The 25,798-nt window shown below is 40.2% G+C and overlaps 1 protein-coding gene across 1 annotated transcript in view; it reads left to right on the plus strand.

Annotated features, from left to right (window-relative positions):
- The window catches only part of LOC137295791 (ciliary rootlet coiled-coil protein 2-like), a 205,512-nt gene that overhangs the window by 57,515 nt on the left and 122,199 nt on the right, over positions 1-25,798 (plus strand). Inside the window, exons 10-20 of the mRNA XM_067827340.1 lie at positions 802-1,013; positions 1,738-1,852; positions 2,046-2,112; positions 3,006-3,231; positions 11,201-11,322; positions 16,952-17,155; positions 17,493-17,686; positions 23,457-23,585; positions 24,045-24,177; positions 25,117-25,230; positions 25,615-25,725. Coding sequence (XP_067683441.1) covers positions 802-1,013; positions 1,738-1,852; positions 2,046-2,112; positions 3,006-3,231; positions 11,201-11,322; positions 16,952-17,155; positions 17,493-17,686; positions 23,457-23,585; positions 24,045-24,177; positions 25,117-25,230; positions 25,615-25,725 — 1,627 coding nt within the window. The remainder of the gene's footprint in view (positions 1-801; positions 1,014-1,737; positions 1,853-2,045; positions 2,113-3,005; positions 3,232-11,200; positions 11,323-16,951; positions 17,156-17,492; positions 17,687-23,456; positions 23,586-24,044; positions 24,178-25,116; positions 25,231-25,614; positions 25,726-25,798) is intronic.

Genomic DNA, 25,798 nt, shown 5'->3' on the forward strand with positions numbered 1-25,798 from the left:
ACATTGATCTGAAGTCAATGTTAAACTCTCAATTAACCCAATTTGCTGGCTGAATGCATACAAACTGATTACGATTCAGATGTGATAACGAAGAATTCACTACGCATTTGCTATGAATTAACAAAAAGTTTTTTGAAACGGGAGTTTGTGGCCAAAATTTTAGCTTTAGCCACAAAATCCTGATTGCTCAAGAATTGCAAGAACTAACTTTGACTATATTAAGAATTAGTAATGAACTTCAAGAACTGATTACAATTTAACTACAAATCCTTGAATTTGTTAATTCGTGGCAATTCGTGAGATTTGTGTGGAATAAGGGCATAAGCAACTAGCCATTTTAACTGTTTAGGTCATTCAAGAGCATCCTGTTGTAGTGTGCAGTTTAGTACATGTGATCCTAATGATGACTTGTAGAGGAGGTCTGTTTCTGGTGTTTATTCTTTGTTTTGTCTTTTTGTGTAGGAAATTGTGTGAGTAAGGTCCATGTGGTCCATGTGACTGGATGAAGATGTGTAGTGTAGCAGGTGCTGTATTGATGAACAGGGATTTGAGGACATTTAACACTCCATACAATCCTCAAACTGTGTGACAATGATCACCAACTCATTACTGTTTTGTTTATTATACATCTAATACTGCAAATAATAAGAAGAAAGATGTATATTTGATTGCTTGTGTGAACAGTGGTCCAAGAAGCTAAGATCTGAAAGGAACACTCATGTAGAAACAATTAATAGTTTCCTAACATTGTATGATGGCTTTACTCAAATACTAAAATGTGAACATTTTCATCTCATCTAGACAGTGAAGGAACTATGTCACATGGTGAGGAGAGAGAGTCGAAGTCAAGTGCAGGAACATTTTGACAACATAGCTTATGTGGTGCTTGGTGCAGTGGAGATTGGAGAAATTGAGAAGGAGTACATCGATGCATTGCAGGAGAAGTACACAGTTCTACGTGATGCTGTGCTCCTCTTCTCTTTGAAAGACCAGTATGGTTCAGAATGGAACAGGTAAGTTGGCAGTGATATCACATAGGACCCATGTTCCATGTATGCCTACATACTGTGCATGGTTGACTTAGAAGGATGGAATTTCACATCAGGAGAACAGGCAACCACACAACCACTGGTTAAATCTGGTTTTGGCTGATAGCATTTGAAGTTGCCAGCCTTGATGTCTGGGTGGGATTTTGGCATATTTCATACACTGGTGAACATTATTATTTCCTGTTTCAGTAATGAAGGAGAGGATATGTGCACATTTGGATGTGTCAACACGTTCACCAATCACTGTCTCATGGCCACACTGATGGCTCCATTCTCAGTGTCTTGTCTCTCATGACATTTGGTAACCACATCAACACTCCATATTTCAGGCATATTTATAAGGAAAGAACTCGTTCTGTCAAAACAAAAATGAAAAGTTTTGTATTTCATGTCATAATGAAAGGCATACATTTTTATGCAAGTTTAAACAAATCATACAATAAGATTTGAATCACATCAACAATGTCATTGTCATGATATGAGCAATACACTGGTGCATGTATAATCCGTTATTTAGTAAAATAAGTTTGACACATATGCTTGTATTTCGGTCTGCATATATAAACTGGTGCCCTCCAGAGCGCGAGACTGGCATTTGCTGTTGGGTCACTAATTCGTGCCTCAAGGGGCAAGAGCTGCTGTGGGGACTGTGTAATCTTCATGGGAGTATTGTTCATATTTTGTTCAGGTTTTCTAATGATAGACAACACAAGGAGCTTCAACGAGCTCAGAAAGAAGAAAAGGCCCTAAGGGGAGAAGGCAAACTAGAAGAAATGCACAGAATCATGGGACCCAAATCCCAGGTATAGTAGAGGAGGGTCAATTGCTTTGGTAGTTACAAAAACATCAGTGTAAGTAAGACAATAGGCCCAATGTAACCCATCAAGCGGGAGAAATGTGTGAAAGGAGACACACCTTTTTACAAATTCGTAATATATATATATATACCTAATTCCAGACACATCTTGTAATCAACATCTTTCTTCTTTTTCCAAGACCCTGCCCTCCCTACAAACACTGATGGGATCACCAAGGCAATTCAGTGATGAGGCTGAAACTCCAGGTAAAGTATTTCTCACTCAAGGATTTATATATGTAGTGTGGAGGGGTCTATCACGATAACACAACTCCAATGAGACTGTAGTTCAGGTTTGTTGCTGTAGTTTGTATTATATAAGACAAATCTGAAACAATGTATATGAATATCATCATCATTAACTATTTTGTCACATTCATTTCATTGCACATTGTTCAGAAATTTAACAATTGCAATTCTACCTACTAAACCATTGGATATCACAAAATTATGAAACACGTGGCACCTTCATAACAACATGATGATGTCTTACTTACCATCTGTGGGACATCAAACTGGCCACATGTCAATATGTTTGTGGGAGGATCATGGGGGCGTTGGGGTAGCCTAGTAGTTAAAGCATTCATTCATCAATACAAAGCCCCAGTTTCATTCCCCACATGGGTACAATGTGTGAAACCCATTTCTAGTGTTCCCTGCTGTGATATTGCTGATATTGCTAAAAGCAGCACAACACTCACTCACTCACTCACTCACTCACTCACTCAGAGGCTCAGAATTGACTCTTCTTGCTGGTAACATGTTAAGTTCATAAACATGGCTGTGAATGTTGATGTCTTCTGTAGGAGCATGTCACTTGGTATATGACTCTCTGTCAAAAAGGAGAAAAATGTATACAATGTATTGTTTTATTAATCTAACTGAAGTAGAATAAAATTTGTAAATAAAAATTTGTTATTAACAAAAATGAATATTGTCTAGTTATATGTGCCAAGTGCCCAGTAAGTGTAAATATCATACATTTCAAGGTCAGAGGTTGAAAGCATGTATCTACCCACAACAATATGCCTACATTTGTTAGTTTTTTAATTGAATAAAACAGTTGAAGCCTTACAGATGTTTCATCCACTGTCATACAGTTCCAACAATCAACCTTCTGGCTGACCTTGTCAGTCGATATGACAGGGACCAAGACAATCTTCTTAGATGGCTCAAATCTCCTGCATCAAAGAACCTTACAGCAGCCAATCGGAGGCTGCATTTGCTTTATCTTCATCTGGAAACATTATGTGCCAAAATGGAGACTGACTATGAGGCTGTTCTGATGGCAACAGGTCTTCTGGAGAGAGTCTGTTCAGGTGACAGGTAGGTGTAGACACATACATGTTTCACTGTCTTCCAGAGAGTAGGGCATCTAAGAAGTAGTGTACATAAGTTCTGATAAACAGGCTGCATCCATGACTGGTTAAGTGACTGTGATGGGATCCAAGGCTGAATTTGGTAGAATTCGAAATTATGTCAACAAATTCATAGAAAACAACATTAATGAATTCATACTGTATATTGCTACATGTGATGCAGGTTTTTCATGTCTAGTTGTATAGGGATTTGAAGGAGCGGAGGGGTAGAAGATCTCACATATTGTGTTTTGACTGGCAACATCAACTGGCCTCCAATAGCCACCAGTATAGTTAGACACTGCACATATTCTTCAAACAAAGTGTAAATGAACCTTGCCTGGATTACAACTGCCCAGTCAGCTAACGTGGTGGACAATAGACAAAGACCAAAGAGATGGGAGTAAGCATGAGCAGGATCATCTCGGCATTACAGTGAATTTATTTCTTGTAAATCTTCACTGCATATCCATAAATGCATACATAATTATTTTGTAAATGGAAACTCTTTGTATATGCCCCAGGCATCCTTGGCAAGCCACCTCCCCATGATTGGTGCTGGGTAACACTAGGAGCTCGCCAACTACCCTGTGTGGATCTGGGGGCATATTTGGTCCACCAACCCATTTGCCATGGGGTGTGGCCCTGTGTCTGTGGAGGATGGGAGTCTGGGAGCCTGGGGGTTGAGGGCATCTGGGAGCCTGTAACCATGTTCCCTTTGCTCAACACACCCATTCGACCCTTACTTCACCTAGACGGGTGTTTGAATGGGCCCGGATCGACCAATTGGCTGGTCATGCCAAGCCCTGTGCATGGATTACAAATATGTTTATCATTGCACAAATACGATTGTTTTAATTTTGGTCTTGGCTTTATTGTCTAAAACATTTTTGATTTTGTAATATGTTGTTCTGTTAGTTAGAATAAGTGTATATGGATGACAACTTCTTTAATACTAGAACACGATGTTTCGATACAGGATTTTGTATCGTTTTCAAGTGTAAATGATGCAGGGAGAGAACATTTGATATATATACAATGGAAAACTAATTAACAAGTGATGATAACAAAAAAGGGGGTAGCAATGAATACAAGAATAAGCCAGTGGTGCACAGAGCCTAGTATGAATACAAGTTAACAATGTGATGATAACTAAGGAAGCAAATGAGGTACACTGAGTATATTGTTTGTACAGAAGGCTGGAGTGGTTTGATGAGCTCATCATAAGCAGTGGGGATGGGGTAACCTTGGTCTCTGTTAATCAGGGGTCGGTATTATTTGATGTTGATAGCTTCAGTTATTTTTCTTTTGGTAAAGTCTGATTGGTTCTTTGAGAGGATGGTGTAGTCAGTCCAGTTGATTCGGTGATCAGGATGGGCTGTTATATGATCTGAAATGGCTGATTTCTGGTCCTATTTGATGTTTGATGTCTGATGTTCCTTGATTCTGGTGTAGACAGGCCTGGATGTTTCTCCTATGTATGAGTGCCCACATCTGCGGTCAATTTTGTAGATTACATCCTTGGTGTTGGATTTTGTGGCTTGTATGTAATATCATCATAGTGTTCTGTTAATATGATTCTGAGACATCATTTTGTCTCACCTACATATTGTTTCTTGCAACGTTTGCAAGTAAGAATGTATACTACAATGTGAGAATAACAAGTGTAGCTTCATTTATTGAAGGCCTGCTTAGTGATGGAGCTTGTGAAAGTGTCACTGTCACTTATTATTTTGCAGATTTTGCAATTCGCTTTCTTGCATGTGTTGCCAACAATTTCACAGTCTGTCCACTGTTTTGTGGTAGTTGTCTCAGATAGGTCAGGGTGTCTCTGACCAGGTGATCCTTTATTTTTGTGATCAGTGGCAATATGCGGTGTGGGTAAAGTGTCCTGAGAGGTGTCTGAGACTCTTAGTAGATTTCAGTTGCCAACGTTTTTTGACAATGGTATTTGAGTTCCATGTTCATGGGATTATAGTCACTAACTAGAACCATTCTATCATTTTTTTCGGGATTCTTTGATTGGGGAGGATAGGAGAGAGTTTTTATTCTTTAAATCGGACATGATTTTATTTCGTTGTATGTGTTTCTTTGGATAACCTTGTTTGAGGTAATACAGTTGTGCCCGAACCTCAGATATCCCCAAAACTCTCCTTCCGAACGAAAATTCCTTAAAACAAATTCACAACATTGTAAAATTACTCTCTTATCCGAAAATCCGGTTTCTGTAACCGTGCGGTCATTTTCACATACAAAACGCCAATTTATGTACATTGTTTGTCTCGTATATCCGGATGGCTGAGCACTGTATGTTTACACACGTGATAACTGAGGGCCTCACGTGCCATAACATGAAAGAAGTCATTGAAGAGTGAGAAGATTAATTACCTCTGAGTAGCAAGGTGACACTGAGTTAATTCTGAGGCAGGTCAATTTGTAGGTCACTCTAATTACTGACGAAGTGACTGGCGAATCTTTGAATGACACTGACATCCCCCAAGCAGTGTGTTCGGACAGTGAGGCTGATGACGATGACGAAGTTGAGCAGGTGCCATCTCCTCCACCCATGTCTCACAAGGAAACTCGTGTTTGCCTTGATCAGCTGATTAGCTATTACGAGTGTGCAGGCGATGGTGAGAACCTCGAACTGTTACTTAAAGTAATGTCCTCTTGCTTTTCTACACAGCCAGTGCAAAAGGCTATGGCCAATCGATATTTTTCAAGCGAGCATGAACAGGTATGACACATTGTAATTTGTATGCACTGATTTTTATTTATGTGTAATCAATTAAGATTATGTCTGATGACTACTATGTTTGTTTCTTTTTACGTTTCTTTGTACATATGGCCCATGATTCAGATATTCGAAAATTCACTTATCTTGACGATTTCAACAAAAACACAAGCGCTCGGATAAACGGGGTGCGACTGTAGTTGATGAGGCTGAGGGTAGGTTTTTCATATTCCTCGGGTGTTGAACAGATGCGCTTCAATCGTAGAAACTGACTGAAAGGACCTTTCAGTTTGATATGTCTGGGGTGGACTCCAGTTTGTGGAGGTCTTTATTGTATGAGACCTGGGTATCAAGAAATGCGACTTTGTTTGAGAATTCAGCCATGAATTTAATAGTGGGGTGTGCGCTATTAAAATATTTGAGAAAGGATTGTGAGCGTGTTTGTCCTAGTGTCCATATCATAAATATGTCATCAATAAACCTTATGTATGGGTGGGGTTTATCAGTGTGTTGAGCTAGAAGTTTGTCTTCTATTTCACCCATGAAAATGTTAGCGTAAGAGGGTGCAAGTTTAGTGCCCATTGCGGTGCATCCGACTTGGAGGTAATGGGTGCTGTTAAAGATGAAGTTGCATTTGTGTAGGACTATTTTGAGTAGAATGAGGACGCTGGTGGGGGTGATGAGCCAGTTGGGTTTAAATCGTCTGATCTCCTGGGCTACAGCTTGTAAGCCTTCACTGTTTGGGATGTTGGTATAATGAGAGGTGATGTCCATGGTGACTATAGTTTGGCATGAAATGCATGTGGAGCCGTTTTTTTGTAAATAACTCTTCATCCAATGATCCAGTCGATCTCAAACATTGCAAGTGGATGTCTTATCAGACAACCGAATCACATTGTAAAGCGTCAGTTTTATGCATTTGTATGAAAGAATCTGTGTATGTAACTGTCAACAAAATAAACAGCAGAACACTGACAGCTTGCTGAGGGAGGGAGCTAATGACCTGTAACAGTGGCAGTGTTGGTTCAGAAAGGTAAATACACTTGCAGTTCATGATAGTTACCTGTTCACTGCACAGTGATAGACCGTTTGGATCATTCACATTGACTGCTTCTAGCTGTCATCATGAAAGCTTATTCAAATGATGTTAAACGTTTAATTAGAAAGGTGTTTAATTTTTAAAAAAAAAGAGAGCAAATGTAGCAAACCGATTTTAATGTGTCGGATTACATGAAACTTTTCCTTGGCATGAAAAAGAACATTGTGAGAAATAAACCAACATCCAATAACAAAACCTTGTCCAAAAAGGTAGGTATCCAAAGATTCTTTTGACATCAGGCTCATCAGGGATTTCTTTCGCCAGCTTTTCGCTAGACATGAACCTGTGACACCTCACGTGCAGAGCTGACCTACATTTAAATACCACCCCTGGAGAGCCCTCTTCCTTTAATAAACACAAACCCGGTGCTAAATTCACTCTTTTGTTTGTAAAAATTCAATATACAAATGCACACCCTTTGTCAGATAATCTCTTCTAACAACACAGTCGAAACACTACTTGTTCTCACAACTCGATACTGGAATTATACCCTCAAACCCGGTGAAGATTAATTAGATGTAGTCAGTCAGTCTGAATACACAGCAAATCTATGCCGCCATACTCTCAAATAACATCCCATTGAGATTCTCTCTATTAAAAGGCACGCACACCCTCAGTATCTCCGTCTTATGAGTACACACTGTATGAAACACATAACCAAGATACACCTAAGCCATTCCAGCCCTGTGTAGTCTCCTATATTTCTTTTTACTTCCTTCTCTACTACATGGACAAGATATCCACAGTGGTTACACTGATAATATTGGAGAGCTCATTCTCCAGTATTACCACTGAACTACAGGTCCACAAACATGATCCACTGAAGGCCAAAAGAAGATGACTCACCTCTGAGTTTGAACCCAGCACCTCCACCGGAACCACCGAGTCAAAAGCGGTTAAATTAGCTGCCTCTCTTATGCCATTCTACAGGGATCTCAGAAACGCTAACTCTGAAAGGCCCATCTCAGAGTGCGCACAGATTTCCTGGAAGCGTGTCTTCAATTGGGAGACTTTTCTTCTGATAATGATTTATGTATTTATGATGATGGTTCCAACACATATTTACACCCTGGTACAGGAACCTGTTCTGTTCTCGATTCAGTCACAAATTCAGAACCGCTAAATGAATCTGAATGGTCAGTCCACAATGACCTCTGTGGAAGTGACCATTTTCCTACTATACTAACCCCTGTAACTCCATGTGATGTTCCTCCATCATCAAGGCAGTGTGCTGCAAAACTTAAACCTGAACATTTTATGGACATTCCTGATGCTACTAAATGTTTTCCTGATGAGTGTATACCAAAGTCCTCTATAATTCCACATATCTGGAAACCATGGTTGAATTATCATTGCAAGCAAGCTTGGAAGGCAAGGAAAAACACAGAACATTGTTTCCATCCTATGGTGCATGATTTAGGTAAATTCAAAATTTTAAATGCTAAAGCAGAATAAATGCCAATATTGGCAAAATCATTTCTTGGACACCCATGTCCAAGGTAAAGAAAATTAAAGGTAAAGGTACTAAATCTAGTGTCCATCATCTTAAACTTGGAAATCAATTACTTACTGATAAATCAGATATTGCAAATAAACTGGGTGAAACTCTCACTAAAAACTCTTCCTCTTCTAATTATATTCCTAAATTCCAGCAAACCTGGACGTGATCATACGGATCCATCAAATTATCAACCAATTTCATTAACTAGCTGTGTTTGCAAGACCATGGAATGCATGATAAAAAATAATGGACTTGTTTGGTCCTTGGACACAAATAATTTTATAACAGATATACAATGTGGTTTCTGTAAAAACAGAAGTACTGTCAATCACTTAAAGTGTTTGGAATCATTTGTAAAAAACGTGCTAATACATAACGTACCGTGTCTATCTGTTTTGATCTTGAAAAAGCATATGACACTACCTGGAAATATGGCATTTAAAGAGATTTGCATGACTGGTTTGTGAGGTCTTTTGCCTGAATTTATAGCCAACGTTTTAAATGACAGACAATTTCAAGTCCATATGGACTATATCCTGTCTGATCATTACAATCAGGATCAGGGTGTCCAACAAGGCAGTATTTTGTCTGTCACACATTTTAAGCATAAAGATAAACACTTTATCAAAAGTTTTCAATGATTCGATTGATGGATCATTATTTGTGGATGATTTTAATATTTCTTGTCATAAAAATATGCATACTATTGAACAGCAACTGCAGTTGTGTTTAACAAAGGTGTCTGGAAAACGGCTTTAATTTTTCTAAAACGAAAACTAACTGCATACATTTTTGTCATAACTATAAACCACATAAAGACCCTGAACTAGATGGTACTTCCATCAATGTTGTCAAGGAGGCCAAGTTCTTGGGATTAATTTTTGACTCTCATTTAATGTTTCTGTGACATATTAAATGCCTAAATCTAAATGCCAGAAGGTTGTTTCAAATTCTTATTTGGGAGGTGATCAAGCTACACTCCTCCATCTGTATCGATCACTGGTCCGTTCCAAACTTGATTATGGTTCCATAGTCTATGGTGGACCCTGCAACAGCCACCTAAAGCTGTTAGATTCTGTTAACCACCAAGTTCTAAAACTTTGTCTTCGGTCCTTTAGAACCCCTCCTGTTGACAGTCTCAATGTCAAGGCAGATGAAAGATCTTGTACACAACACCGAATAAAATTAGCTTTACGATGTATCACAAAACTATGCTCTAACCCCACATATAACTGTGTCTTCAATCCTGTCTTTGAGGATTTGTATAACAAAAAGTCGTTTCTTGTTCTGCCTCATGGGCTCAGAATAAAGCCATTTATTGCTGCTGCTAGCATTGAGCTTGAAAATACAGCTCCTTTCCGACTTGTTTCTTCTCCGCCTTGGTAATTGGTTAGGCCACAAGTGAACCTAACATTAACATCATTTAAAAAATCAGAAACAAATGAATTACAATATAAACAGGAATATAATCAACTGAAAAGTAAATATAGCAATTACAAATCTTTATTTACAGATGGGTCCAAAGATGGTGGCGCAGTAGCTTGTGGCACTGGATCCAGAACAATATCTTCTAGATTACCAGATAATAGTTCTGTTTTCACAGCTGAAGCAAATGCTGTATTAACAGCTCTTAAATATATTCAAAGACACCCTAACCATAAACAATATATAATCTATTCAGACTCTCTTTCTTGTCTTGATTAAAAATTTATCATGTAAACATCCAGTTTTAAAAGAAATTATTGAATTATATAATGATGTTGCCACAGCCCAATGCGACATCCCCTTTTGTTGGTTACCCAGCCACATAGGCATTTCTGGCAGTGCAATGGCCCATCTTGCTGCTAAGGCAACACTCAACAAATCTGTGACACCACTTCTAATTCCATACAGCTAGGATTAGAGCGTATATCCGAGATCTGATGCAGAAGAAGTCGGACACTTAAGTAGGTATTAATAAATTACATGCTATAAAAACCCTATATTGGTTACACCTACATGGGTTGTCAATCCAGATTTGAAGATGTCATCATGCGACGATGTCACATTGGCCACACAAGGTATACACATGAATTTTGCTTAAAGGTCAGGATCCTCCATTTTGTATCCCTTGTGATGAAAGAATCATGGTCAAGCATGTCTTGCTTGACTGTGTTGAATATTCCATCACAAGGGATACCTACTTCAAATCTGGAACTATGAAGGATCTTTTTAATAATACAAGTTCTCATTTTATTATTGCATTTTTTAAAGAATTAGTTTTGTCAACTGATTTGTAAATACATAAATATTTTATTATTGATAATTTACATTAGTAACTGAGATTGTTAGTGGCCGTACCCTCAAAGGGGGTTGAAGTATTGTAAAATTATTGTCCTCCTGAGAGGGTATGCAAGTCCCAAAACTTTCAAGTCAACTCAAACTTCCCAGGCTTTTTAAATGTAGTCTTCTTGTTGTTTTAACTCTGGCTAACATTTCCTACAATCTCTGGTAGTTGAAGGGATGGTGTAAATCCAACTGAGGTCCATGTAGGTAGCATGTAGGTACCATAAATATTCAATGTTTCCTAAACATTTATTTAACAATTTTTTCGTGTTTTTTAGATGTGAGACTGACCAGGAACGACAACATGATCTAGCTGAACGACGAGTACATCTTCGGAAGGAGCATGTTCAGAAGGGTCAAGTCAGACTGGGCATTGTGGACAGATCTAGTACTCCAAGAGGTATCATTTTTTCTTATCCTGACTCATGCTTATTATGCTTATCTCCTCCCTCTATGTGAAGATAGTGGAATACTTGAAATCCCTTGAAGTTCCCTTCTAACTGAAGTGAACTTACAATACACTCACCGACCAGAAGCCTCCCTTTCATGCGAATACGGTCACATGAGCAACCATGCTTGTCACTCTCTTCTTTATCATCTGACGAGGACGGTTGGAGGCACTTTGGGTCCCGATATGACAAGTTTTGCTTATATTTTGGTCCTGTAAACTAAATTTGTGTCACATTTGGTTTTTGGATTGTAATCATTATTGTCATGACATAAAATTATTGTTGAAATTTATAAATTTTCATGTGTTTTGGACACATTTGGTTCAGCTTTGAAGACTTGGTGTTGGTTGATGAAACCCTGCTCCCAGTGTAAGTTATCACTGTCGGCTGTTGATTCGCATGTAGTATGTCCTTCATGCAAACATATTTGTTCTTCCACTGTTTGCTGTGAACTTTGCAAGAATTTACCTGATTCAGAATTTGCATTATACGAGGGGATGAGTTTTGAGCCTTGCATAGAAAAAAAACAAATATTTGGAATGAACCACATTTATTTTTCAACATAGTCTCCTTGTGAATCAAGACACTTGTTCCATCTTTTCTGCCAGGCGCTGATGCCATCTCTGAAGAAGGTGCCATTTTGGTCCTCAAACCAAGCCTCAGTAGCAGCAATAAGCTCATTACCATCCTGAAATTTACGACCACGCAAGTGTTTCTTTAGATCTGGGAAAAGATGATAATCACTTGGTGCCAGGTCTGGAGAATAGGGGGGATGCTGCAAGATTTCGTACCCGCATTCCTGGACAGCAGCTGCAACACGAGAGGTGTATACTGGAGCATTGTCTTGATGTAGAAGAATACCACGTCTGATCTTGTCCCGGCGCTTCTCCTTGATTGACTGTCACACTTGCCTCAACAAGTTAGCGTAATATTCCCCATTCATTGTTCTTCCTTTTGGTAAGTAATCTATGTGGATGACGCCTTTGCTATCCCAGAAGACTGTCGCCATTACCTTCTGCACTGATCTGGAGGCTTTGAACTTTTTGGTCCTGGGAGAAGTGACATGTTTCCATTCCATGGATTCTTGTATGCTCTCAGGATCATAGTGGTGGATCCAGGTTTCATCACGGGTTACTAGCCTAAACTGAAAATCTTCTGGATTCTTGTTGTATCTGGTTAGCATAGAGTTGCTTATGGTGACCCTTGTTTGCTTCATTTCATCTGTCAGCGTTCTTGGCACCCATCTTGTGCACACCTTAGACATGACGAGATGTTCATGTAGAATTGTCTCAATGGATCCGTGTGAAATGCCTGTGGTCTCCGCTAACTCTTGGAGTGTGATTCGATGATTTTCCAGCACAAGTCTATGCATTCTGTCAATGTTTTCCTGACTAGTGCGTGTTGTTGGGCGACCTGGATGGGGGTCATCTTCAAGACTCTCTCTACCATGCTTAAATTCATTGACCCATCGTTTGATGGTAGCAGATGAAGGGGAAGACTTCCCATAAACTGCTGAAAGCCTTTCTTCAACATTCCTCGCCGAGTTTCCTTCAAGAAATAAAAACTTAATTACTGCTCTATACTCAATTTTAGTCATTTTCACTGCCGGCGTGAGGGGGTCTCTTTCTGTCAATGTGAGCTGTTCAATAACTTCTGGGAGTAGGATACCAAAACTTATATATCACATCAGCTACACCCCAAGGTTCAATGTCGTACCATAGGCTGTGACACCTGGGTATGAAAAACTTATTGACATCCCCTCATATTTATACATTGTTCAATGGCGTGCTTAGGACAAACAATGTAGGGTCTCGCTAGCAATGTAGGTATTCTCAAGTCATGTCTAAATCGGTTGATTCTGCATCTAGTAATCGTTTGTTAATCACAGCTGACGTTTATGATTTTAGTGATCGCCAGACGTAGCCCAGGGGCATGGTTGAGATACTAGTAAGACTTCATCTAAATCACAAATTGGGATAATCTCAACCTAAGAAGTTGAAGTTGTCATCGTCTAAGACTGAGTCTTCAACTACTAGATCAGTGCTGAAACTACACTCTACAACTTCTACGAAGTCATTTAGCAATGAGATCATCCTTCCCAACAAACATCATATCTATGAGAAACCTCCACTACTACTTCCTGAGGTACAGATCATCAGCACTCCTGATCAACATTCAGTGTCTGCTAGACCTTCATCAACTATATTGACAACACCGCTGCAACCTTCAGAGAGTCTACTTTCTACGTAGACATCTACAATGTCTACACTCAACATGTCAGATACTTCTGCGAATCATTCAATCGTTCATTCAACAGTTCATCATTTATATTGCCTGCATTAGGTCCGAAGAGGAGGCATCATATGCATGCTCCTGCACAGAAATCATCACATCGCAGTTTGGATGAAGCTCCTTCCATTGACTCGCTGAGTGCTCGCACTCATGGATCCGCTGTCTACATCCCCTGTTCTTAGGGGATGCTGTGATTTTTTATTCATTTTCATTGGATGCGGATTCACAGAGGCATACATGAAGGCATTCACAGAATGGCAGTCATTCCAGGGTTACACATAGACAGGAGGATCAAGATGACATTCGCTGCATGGACAGTGTTCCCCACACGTGAATTCATTTGGGAAGGACAGAGAGGTTTCGATGGAAAGAGATTGTCTTCAATTTCCATCACTGGAGGGATCCCTCTTCTCAGACTCAGGATTACACATGGATTGGACCTTGTCTTGCAGTCAAAGGACTTTAACGAAGCTCATACCTGTAAGATGACTGATGTCGTATTGCACAGACATTTACAATCCCTGAAAGTTCGTCAAGAGCCTTTCAGATGGCAACTAAGTACCAGCAGCAACACATTCCGGCCTTCAGCACTAGTTAATTCCCACATGGTGCCCTTTATGAAAGGGCCCAATGTAGATGAGTCCTACAAACTCATCAAGACTTGCGACAGGTCCTACAAAGTCTTTGGACTCGCTTGTTCCAGGGCTATCAATAAGGCTCTTATCTCCAAGTTCAACAACCCTGAGACTGAAGAAGAAAGGATCATCCTCTCTACACTCATCACTCAGAAGAAGGATCAACAACTCATGCTGGAGCATCTAGCCTCTACATCTGCAGGATTGAATCTACTACGCTGGCAAGGATTATTATCTGTGTCATCTTGGGGTGACAGCTTTACTAAACCCTTGTATCAGGATCCCTGAACATGGCTAAATCAGGCACTCAGGACTCTAGGGAAGAAATGATGGTAAAGTGAATCGACATTTTGACTACTGCCCTCAAAGCAGACATCTCAGAGTTACTCCAACAAGTCGAAGTTCTCCAGTGTCCAGAGAGCAAGAGACAAGAAGTACAACTCTTGCGGGGACAAGTGCTCTTTTGTCGCTCAACCTGAGAAAGTAGGCATTCCTATGGAACAGGACTTCCTGCCCTAAAGGAGGAAAATGCTGGAGTCTTCCACCCTCAGCTGTTCTTCCACACCCAGCCCCACTCTTCATGTATGCCAGGGATCAACGAGACAAGCTAGACGATGCCATATCATCTCTACTAGATAAAGGCACAGTCGAAAAACTGCCCAAGAAAAACTCCAAGGAAAAGTTTTGACTTATATGCTGAAGGAGTTCAACAAGGATTATCTACTGAAACCAGAACAGTTCAGAATGATCCATCTACCACAACTGCAGCATCTGATCCATCTAGCACATTATCTAGCCAGCATTGACCTACAAGACACCTACCTGCACATTCCGATTCATCCTGAATCCAGGAAATATCTGCGCCTTCTATTCAATGGTCAGCACTACCAATGGATGGTTCTTCCATTTGGAATAACTTTGGCCCCATGGTTATTTATTTGGGTCACCAAGCCCATTGTCACCTACCTACATCAGTGGGGATTTCACAGTGCCTTTTACCTGGACGATGGCATTCAAGCTCATCACTACAGTTAGACTTCACCATTAGGCTGCTAACTTGGATGGCTTGTGAATCTACAGAAGCCAGAATTTGAGCCACAGCAAGCTCTTCAGTTCCGCAGGATTTGATTCATCATTCTATTGAACTGCATCGTTGTCCTAGAGGATCGTCTGCCTGGACAACCGGAGAGACAAATTCACATCCTGGCATTATCCACAGTCCTCAGGTCACATGATACACAGGATTTATCATTATGCCCTGTTAGAGCATTTAAAGTTTATCTCTAACAAGCTATATCAAGGAGTCAATGTTTCAAGTGCCTATTCATCCCACTGTCTACTGAGACATCTACGGAAGTATCCCACAACACTGTCTCAGTATGGATGAGAGCCGTTGTATTACAAAGCAGCAGAACTTGAACCTCTGTGAGCTTCCAATCCACACGAAGTGAGAGCCTTGCAACTTGCAGAGCCTCAACACTTGCTCTACATGGAAACTGCTCGCTAACAACTGTCATGGATGGCTGCATTTGGAAATCACATAAGGTGTTTGACAACCCCTGCATATGGGACACCACGACAGAGGATGTCACTGGTATTTGCCAGTTTGGGCCACTTGTTGCACAACTAATGGTTCCACAAAGGCCTTGAGTTTCAATCACCCTTTTATGACATGACTTGTTTAGACCAAGACACTCTGCAGAGTATAATGGCTGAGAGGCCATGCACATGTCTTGAACAGGCTAGCATGAGTGATTATGACCCTGTACTCATAATGAAGATACTTGTACATGAAAAAGGATCACAACTGGTTTTGATAGAAATATTTACATACAGCTGCATTAGACACTAGCAGGATGCTAGGTGATCTATATATCATCATGTTCCAGTCAACGAATGCCTCACAAGAAGAAAAGTTTGACTGGATGTGATCCCTCCATCTCACAGATGAATATTGGAAAATAGGAACGATCTACTGCCTTTATATTTCCCAAAGGGGGGAGGTACTAGACGTACTTCTACGACAGTCAACAGAATCCAGCATGGCTTGAACCACCACCTTTTTCTGTCAGATTCTGTAAGCATAATAAGCATGAGTCAGGATAATTTACATTATGTAGTTTTCTAAATAAAATTTATATTTTTATACTTATCCTGACTCATGGCATTCAGTCCCTCCCAACCGACCCTCTCAGACACACTGAATGTAATTCTCATGTCAGACATATGAGATTCAGAGAGAGTGGTAAGCATGGCTGGTCATTTGACCATATTGGTTGGAAAGTTTCAAGTGGGTGAGTGTATTGTACGTCCACTTCAATTAGATTGGAATTTCAAAGGATTTCAAGTGTTCCACGGTATCCACATAGAGGGAGGAGATAAGCATAATAAGCATGAGTCAAGATAAGTATAAAATATCAATTTTATTCAGAAAATTATGTTGTGATATTTAGATACATCTCATTTCTCCAACAGGTACACTGCCAATGTGTGGGCCATATGGACTATGTGTGGTAATGAACATATATATGATGACGTTAGCAGTCATAATAATGAATTGTTCTGTTGGATAAATTAAAACAGTCTAAATGTTGTATTAGTTCCTTGTTTGTAAAACAGTGACTTTGCAGTAAAGACTTGTATTCCATTTCAGGTGATTTATGTGTGTGGAGAGAGGCATATATGCAGGAAGTTTATCACCGCCACTGTGAGGAGAGAGAAAGGCTGCTGTCCCTGCTTCAAGATGAATCTCTCCGAGAACTGACTGAAGTTGCTGCAAACATGCCGAGAAGTGAGAGAGTGGAGAGACTAGCTCAGCTCCGAGTCAAGAAAACCAAACTAGACTTGCAGAATGCAGGTAACCAGTTCACATGGACCATGCACACTCCAGGGCATATTATCAGCCCATAGTTTCAACATCTAACACACTTTTGTTGTTTTTACATCTTGCTGCACCATCTTTAAAAGTTGTCTATGATGTTGCTTTTTTGTCATTTTTTTGCTGAATAGTCTTTCTTTTGTAGAAATTAACCTATTTCACTCTGTGTAATATCTGGAACTTTGTTGGTCCTTTTAACAACCTGTGATGAAATAGGAGAAGTTTTTACCACAGTTTCTTGTTGCCCACGGCACTGCTGATTTGTTTTGCATCCATTAAATCTGCCATGGTTGACTTTTGATTTGTTTGCACTTAGATGACCTGCAGGATGAGTACACAGACCTCCTGGAAGAATCTGCAGTACTACAGACAGTGTGCAGAACTGAAACACTCACAATGACACATGGGCAGTCAGTCTTACCACACCAGGTTACTGCTGCCATTCTTGTCAGTCTTCAGGTTCTGCAAGATACTGAGATGGCTGAACTGCTGCTGACTCTACCTTATAAGGTAAATGGGGGAAACATGAAACAGAAATAGAGAAACTGTTGTGTTCTCATCACGTGTGTCTGCACAGTTCATAAACAACTGATCTAACTGAAAATGTTTTGTCATGCCATTTATCCCCCTGGCATGTAATGCAGGGGGATATAGTCAACCCCTCGTCTGTCCGTCCATCCATCTGTCCGTCCGTCTGTAATCGTTTTGTTTCCAGAGCATAACTAAAACACCGTTCAATATTTTTAGACCAAAATTGATATATATAGCAATCTCAACCTATTGTTGTTATTTACAGATTTTGGGCATTTTTTGGTTTTTCCATGAAAAGTTTTGGTCTTAGTTTAGAAAACGTTCAAATTTTTCTGCCAAGCTTGGTAGATATAATCAGTTGGAACCTAAAGTGGTGCCTTTTGCTATTTACAGTTTTTTGCAATTTCTTGTTTTCTTGGTTTCCATGGAAACGTTTCAGGTTTAGTGTGTTTTGTTTCTGGAGCAGAACTCAAAAACTTCCTAACATCTGTCAGCAAAACTTGGTAGATATTTGTGGCAGACCCCAATGTGGTGCCTTTTGGTATTTCAGGTTTTCATGATTTATCATTCCCAGTTTCCATAGAAACGATTCAGAGTTAATCTCAAAATATATTTCTTAATATCTTTCTGCAAAACTTGGCGGATATGTGGGGGAGACCCTAAAGTGGTGCCTTTTGCTATTTACAGATTTTTGTGATTTATAATTTTTCAGTTTCCATGGAAACGATTCTGACTTAATCAGGTATTAAGCGGCTTTCAATCATGTATAATTGGTATAAACTTACATTAGTTTAAAAACTACATTAGATAAAAACACAACATTACAATGGAAGCAATATTGTTAAAGGAGTAACTGGCTTCCAGACATGTATAGTTGGTATACGGTTACCTTATTTTTTATGGTGGTACCAACAGATCTATGTAAGAGTAAAGCGTGTCAGTTTGAGATGAGACATTATAGAGGTGATAGAGAGCAACAAGGATGGCAAGAAGCTTTGCTGGAATGGGGAACTTTAGGTGTTCAAGATGGAACAAGGTCTGGTGGAAGTGCTTAAAGAAGTCTAGTCATCATTGTACACCACTCTGGACATGGGAAATCCAATCCAAGATCACAACCCTGCACTTGAAGAAGCAAGGATGCCAAATGTAGACAGTGAACTGTTTCTATTTTCTGGTGTCTTTTTTCCGAGCAAAACTTTTTTCTGATTCTTTGTTTCCTGATACTTTATTTCTGTTACATGATGAAACTGTTATTTCTATATTTTCCTAATATCTGAATATCTGAATGCTAATGTATTGCTTGTACTGGTTATAACTAATAATGAACTTTTGTATGAATTATTATTTCATGATACCACGTTGACAAACGTATTGCAGTTCCTTTCTGGGATTCAGTCCCCTACGACTGAACCCAAAATGTGCCTGTTCTTCTTCCATGGCAAACCCAGGCTCTGCTCAAAACCTGAAGTTATCTACCACTGACCTCTTCATGATTTTCTTATTCCTCACTGTGATAGTCACTTGTATTATGGAGCACTACAAATGTCCAGAATTGGAAATTTTAACTATATATTGTATGTTTATATATACTTATCCTATCCCACAATTTGCACTTCACTATCTTCCTTGAACACTGAAAGGAACGAATTAGAACTTTCCCTGTAGACCTCTCTTGTCCATATGCCTGTGTTCTTCTCCTTAAAGGACAGATCCGTAGTTCCACGCTGACCGTGCAGCACATTTCCCTATCTATCCATGTGACTACCTCAGAGTGATCATTCTCTTCTTGGAGCCAATGACAGTTAACTGCCATAATATGAGCAGTGGAAGGCTGGACGGGCATACAGTGTGTGAGATAGGATAAGTATATAAATGTACAATTTATAGTTAACATTTCCAAATTTTTAAACTTATCCTGTCTCATAATTTACACGTATTCCACAGTTGGATGGCAGGTCTCAGATTCCCTTAATAGTGGAGAAGATAAATGCAAAAATGACCCAAAATATTTGATCATGCAAGAATAAAATTTGGCATACGTACAATCTCAAAGGACAACTCTTTCACAAAAAGATTGTTAGCCACGCAAAAATTACAGATGACTGCCTCTTTTTCAAGATGGCTGCCATCCATTGGTCAGCTGCATCACCATCAACAATAGGGATGTTACTGATGCATTTATCATAGTTTATGATCCCATTCAGTTACCAGTTTTTTCATTTACTGAAGTTAATTTTGTCACACTTTGAAGTACTGAAACAAAGACACCAGGGCACACTGGTGACTTCACTGCTGTGTAACTCAGCGGTCAGGGAAAACACTGACCACAACCCTTCTGCAACAAGTGCTATTTCCTCTTTCCATGGCCTTTCTGCCTTTCAGCATCCTGTTGCAGACAACCATAGGGAAGATCATCAACCAGTAAAATTCGGAGCAGAGAGGGTAAAATCTGTTTCTGAACTACCTGATTCCTTTACAAATATCCCTCCTGCTTCAATGAAGAATCCAACACTGCCAAGCATTACAGTGCCAATGCCAGCCACAGAACTGCTTAGATCACAATTGTCTCTGGAGTACGAGTGGCTGGAGAAGGTCTTTATCACTGAAGAGACAGATGCAGCCTGTTATCCTCACATGGTCAGTTTATCATGCATTTCAGAAAAGAAGCCCACAGTTTGAAATGAGTGTGAAAATCAGTCATTCCCTGCATCTCTAAGTGATGCCAGAAAGATTTATAGCTGTCAAAAGTTCCAGTTGACCTTCATACACATCATGCCTGCAGACCAAGAGACAAATAACATTATCATTGATGGTTCAGCTTTGATGCATGCATTGCCATCAAAAAGGTCTAAGACATTTGCAGACTAAGCAGCCCTTGACTTTCTGCCAAGTATTAGTGCATATGCCATGACATACAAGACAATATGTGTTGTATTTGATATGTACAATTAAGTAAGTCTGAAAGCAGACACAAGGTCCAAAAGAGGACAAGGAGTGAGATGCAAGGTGACAGCAAAGAACAACATTAGTTCAAGCAGGTACAACATTCTACATCAAACTTGGTTATTGTGACCAAGGGACGCCAAGCACTTGGTACACATCTCACTGAACTAGATGAATGTTCTCAGGAGAAGGTAGACAGCCGCATCTTTGTTCATGCCAGATATGCTGATACCCAAGGGAGCAAATCCATCATAAACAAAGTCAATGACACAGACATCTCTGTTACTGGCCTGTGTATGTTCTCAACACTGCAATGCATGGGTCTGCAGCAGCTGTGGCTCTTAATTGGCCAATGTCAGAGTCTTCGATGGATTGGCATTTACATCCTGCAAAAGTCAAGAGAAGGTCAAAGGCATGTTGTTCTTCCATGCTTTTACAGGTTGTGATGTGGTGCCAGCTTTTAGGAATAAAGGTAAAAGGACAGCTTGGCAAATATGGGACATTTTGTCAGAGTGAACACCAGTATTTGTCAGACTGAGCCAGCATCCACCAACCCTTGAGGATGATGACATGGAGATCCTAGAGAAGCTTGTGACAAGGTCAAGCACTGTAGATGGTGGATGAGGCTGTACTTGATGTATTTGTCAGAAAGCAGAGACCATATGAAGCCATCCCCACAACCAGAGTAGCTCTAACTCAACACAATAAACGTGCAGCATATCAGGCAATGTGTGTGTGGATTCAGGAAGCGATTCCGCGCCAGCCAGAAGCAGAGAGTCCAGCTGACTGGGGTGACTGGGGATGGGAGAAGACTGGCAAAGAACGGAAAACATTCTGGACAGCAAACCCTCCCACTGCAAAGAGATGTGGACATCTCACTAAGTTTGGCAGCAAGTCTGGCAGTTGCAAATGCTACTGGTTTGGTCACACAGTCTTGTGCAGTTGCAAATGTGAAGGATCGTTTCTCAACTTCATTTTGCCATAAAGACTGAAATGAGTTCAACAATTTTTGCACTTACCTGCTGCACTATAAGTCTAAAAGCACTGACAGTATTCACTGTATATGCTAATGACAACCACAGATAGCAATGAACAAGGGATTCCAGATCCAACTTACATAGTACCTACTGTTAGTGATAGGTACTCCTGAACCCCTTGGCTTACAAGGCACAGCTGCTCCCAAGGAGTGGTTGCTCCCAAGCGATGTAGTGTTCAGCCACAACCCTCACATATGCAGGGGGACGCAACTAGGGGAGTCATCTCACTTCAGCATGATATATCAGTGGACCCAATAATTAGAGTCTCATGACTAGTAATCGATCTATACTCTGTTTCAAGACAGACCCCCCAGACCTCATCACAAAGAAGGGAAAAGGAAACTGAATTGGAAATCTCATAAGTTTAACGTTCAGTACCAGAACAACACCACATGGCTTCCACTACTTACCACAGTAAGACCACAGTGGTGTGCTAATGTACTTGAAACATTATGAAATCCACCAAGGAAATCAGGAAGGACTCACTGCACTGACATGATTGCTCCATAGAGTAGAGGTCAGCAAGTGAGATTGTCGAACATTTCTACATTGCAAATGCGAGAACTAACCACTCTAGATCCATGCAGAAATGAACTGCAATAACCCATTACAGTTGTGTCAAGAGTTCTAATCCCAGAAGAATGGAGAAAAAAAATCCGAAAAAAAGAGTCAGAATTTTATTCAGTATGTACAAGAGAGCGAATACATAGATGCACATTATGTATATGCATCTGCATTGATGGGCCGACAATAGCTGCTGTGCCAAGACAAGGTGTCCAAACTGGTGCAAACCCTGGATGTCAGTGACTGATAAGTCCCTCTGATAACATGAGGAAAACACTGTAACCAAGTGCCAAAGGCAACCCTCCATGAGGGCTGCCAGAGAACAGATGTTGTGTAAAGTCATTGTAGAGGCTAACACCGGGGTCCTGGGTGGATTGGATGCTGCTGGGGGTGGTAGTCCATCAAAGCATCATGCCTTCAGTATGATAGCAAACGTTCTAAAGGACAACATTGTCTGTGAGACCTCAGCCTTGGATGTAGGAGACAGCGGGAAGAATAGCCTCTTACGAAGATAGCAGCGCTCTTGGGGGCAGCCAGGAAGATCCATAATTCACTGACAGTGCAGAGAGACATCATCTGGCCCAAGAATGGTTGACATTCTGTGCTGTTCTCCTTTTAACTGGTTCTTTCCCAAAGCAGTCGCCAAAGACTCAGCCATAATGTTTTCGTTCAAAATGTAACTCAGAAATACAAGCTCATATTCATTGAATACCAAGTAACGAAGGACAACGGACAAACCCCATGCAGGAGGTCTGAACCTTCTAGACTGGTCAATAAGTCTGAACAAATGGTACCTGTGAAGGTCTTCAGCAACCCATGCTTGCTATAAAAGGAACTATGCTTTCATAAGAGGCTACTAATGGGATCAGGTGGTCAGGTTCGCTGATTGGTTGACATATGCCACTGGCTCCCAATTGCGCAAATTGATGCTCATGCTGTTGATCAGTGGATTGTCTGGTCCAGATTGTGGCCATATAGATGGAATATTGCTGAGTGTGGAGTAAAACTAAACTCACTTACTGAACGAATGAAGCAGATACTGGAGGTTAGGAGCAGTACACACCTTGGTTCCAGTAGTTATACTGTGAACATCCAAAAGCATTTAGTTTTGAATATTACCATGTACGTAATTGCTTGATGTTTAAAGGCAATGACTGTCTCCCATGTGTTAGAGTTGGTACAGTGACTATGTATGTTGTGTACAGTGTGAGGTGGAGGAACTGACAAGGCTGTGGCATGGGGAGAGTGACATCAGACAACACAAGACCACATGGAATGTGTACAATGTGCTCACAGCCTATGAGGGAGCAGCAGATGACAAATGTGTGCTGGAGGTAGGTTTTTGAGACAGATTTAGTTGTACATAATGATTTGGATGTTGTTAACCATGAACTCCTGGGAACAAAACATATATGTGGCCAGGTTGTGGGGTCCAGAGAATGGACTGCTTTGTCCAGCTTTTGTCAGCATTCCACTTTTCACCTGCCAGTGAATTTTCTGTCTAGCAATACAAGGAAGAGGTTGTTGATATCAGACAAAATACTACCTTGGACTTCCTGTAAAATTTGTTGAACTCCATTGGCATATGTCACGAGTGTCAAAGGTCAAGGTCATAACCATGAAAGGATCCTATAATGGTCTCAAAAAAGTTAATGCAGCTGGTGAAGGAAGCAAGGACAATTATGATTTGGACGATTATGTCTAAGTACCAGCTTTTGAATTCCATAACCCCGACTATGGTGAGATTATTACTGTTAGTGACATGTAGTCATCCTAAAATACTTTTCTTGCAGATGCTTGATGCCAAATACTCAGTGTTGAGAGAACAACTTCTGTTGTCTGCAATAGATGGGGGAACAACCACCTCTGCCCACCACACAGACCTACAGTTTCTCAAGGCAAAGGAACAAGCACTGTGGAAGAAAGGTTCATTGTTTACCCCATGAATGTCTAATAGGACTGTGAGACCAGATGATAGTTGAACTGATTTCTAAGGGTGCCAAATGGCATGTGATAGGCTGCTTGGCAGATTTTAGCATTAATATACCTCCAAGCCAAATTTGAAGAGAAAAGCAACAGTTAGTAAAATTGTGTTGTCTCCTATTAATGGATATTTTATAAAACCATTTGAAGTGATGAAAGGCCCTTGTGTGTTTTGTATTGGTCTAAATTATTAATTTTTCCTTATCCTGACTCATACTTAATTTCTTACTCTCCTCTTCCTAGTGAAGGTAGTGGAACACATGAAATCCCTTGGCATTCCCTGCTAAAAGAAGTGGACATAAAATCACACTCACCCATGTATTACCTCCCATTCCCTCCACACATGGTCAAACTTGACATATATCTAGAGAATGTAACACTTTTGATAATTTTGTTCAAGGCAAACATCTCTCTTAGCCTTTAACCTTTTTAACAGCATGTCATGAATGTCCTCAGATATTAGATTTTCATGGGAATTTTCTTAGTCTTCAGTTCAAATCATTTGGCCACAGCATCCTGAATGTTTTATAGACTACATGTGAAATAATATTTTCACATTTCTAGTGATCTTGAACGTTTTGACTGCAGCTGTGGAGCCATGTTGTAACTCATGATGAGTGTGCAGACGGACTCTTGATAAAGGGGAGACAAGATACATGTATTCTGAAACTATTTCAACAGCTGATATTGTGGTATTACACTGATGAGGACTTTAAGAGCTAGTACTTTTAGCCTTCATGTAGTTGAGGCAGCTGCTTATTAAAAATGTCAGTTTCTGATAGCTCACAATATATATACAACTGTGTTGTCAGTATGTGGATATTTAGGTTAAAGCATCAGAACTAAAGTAATGCTGGTCCAATACTAATTTTGATTGTGCAGGTGATGTGGCTGGACTGGACCAACTACTCACTTTGACACTCAGTGAAGGTTTATCTGGCTTGATGGGTCTTGACAGACAACAGTTTCACAACAAAATTTCTTCAATCGGTGCAGGTATTTCAGACAGTTCTCAAGAATTTCTCATTGTCAGATGCAAATTTGGGTAGCAGAAAAGAAAGATCTTGACAATATTTGAAGCTTTTAAGGCTGTAGGAAAAATTCCCCTAACGAACTCTTGAAATGAACAGTTGCTCATTCTAACATTCTTGTGACATTTATCTGTCTCCAGTTCTAGTAATAATTTGTCACGACCTCCAGTACATTTTTATGACCTTCCATTATTAAGCAAAACCCCAGTCTCTTTAATAGTGTCAATTTATCATGCATATCCTGAAATACTAAAATCTGTGCACCCTTTAATAAATGACCAGTCCCTATCTTAAGTAGACTGGAACAGTAGATATTCATGTGTGCAGCCCGAATGTTCTATGTTTCCAGAAGCAGGAAGTGTGGTGATGATAGATGAGGATCTCTGCAGTACCTCAACAGTGTCTGACCTACTGACCCGTTACACACATGAGAGGATGCACATCATAAGTGTTCTGCAAGGTAGGCATGACAGCAATACTCTCAATTCTGGTGCAGTCTCAGACTCAGTTTCACCACCCCTGATTGGAGCTGG

The sequence above is a fragment of the Haliotis asinina genome, chromosome 9, assembly GCF_037392515.1.
Source record: "Haliotis asinina isolate JCU_RB_2024 chromosome 9, JCU_Hal_asi_v2, whole genome shotgun sequence".
NCBI classification, from domain to species: Eukaryota; Metazoa; Mollusca; class Gastropoda; order Lepetellida; family Haliotidae; genus Haliotis; species Haliotis asinina.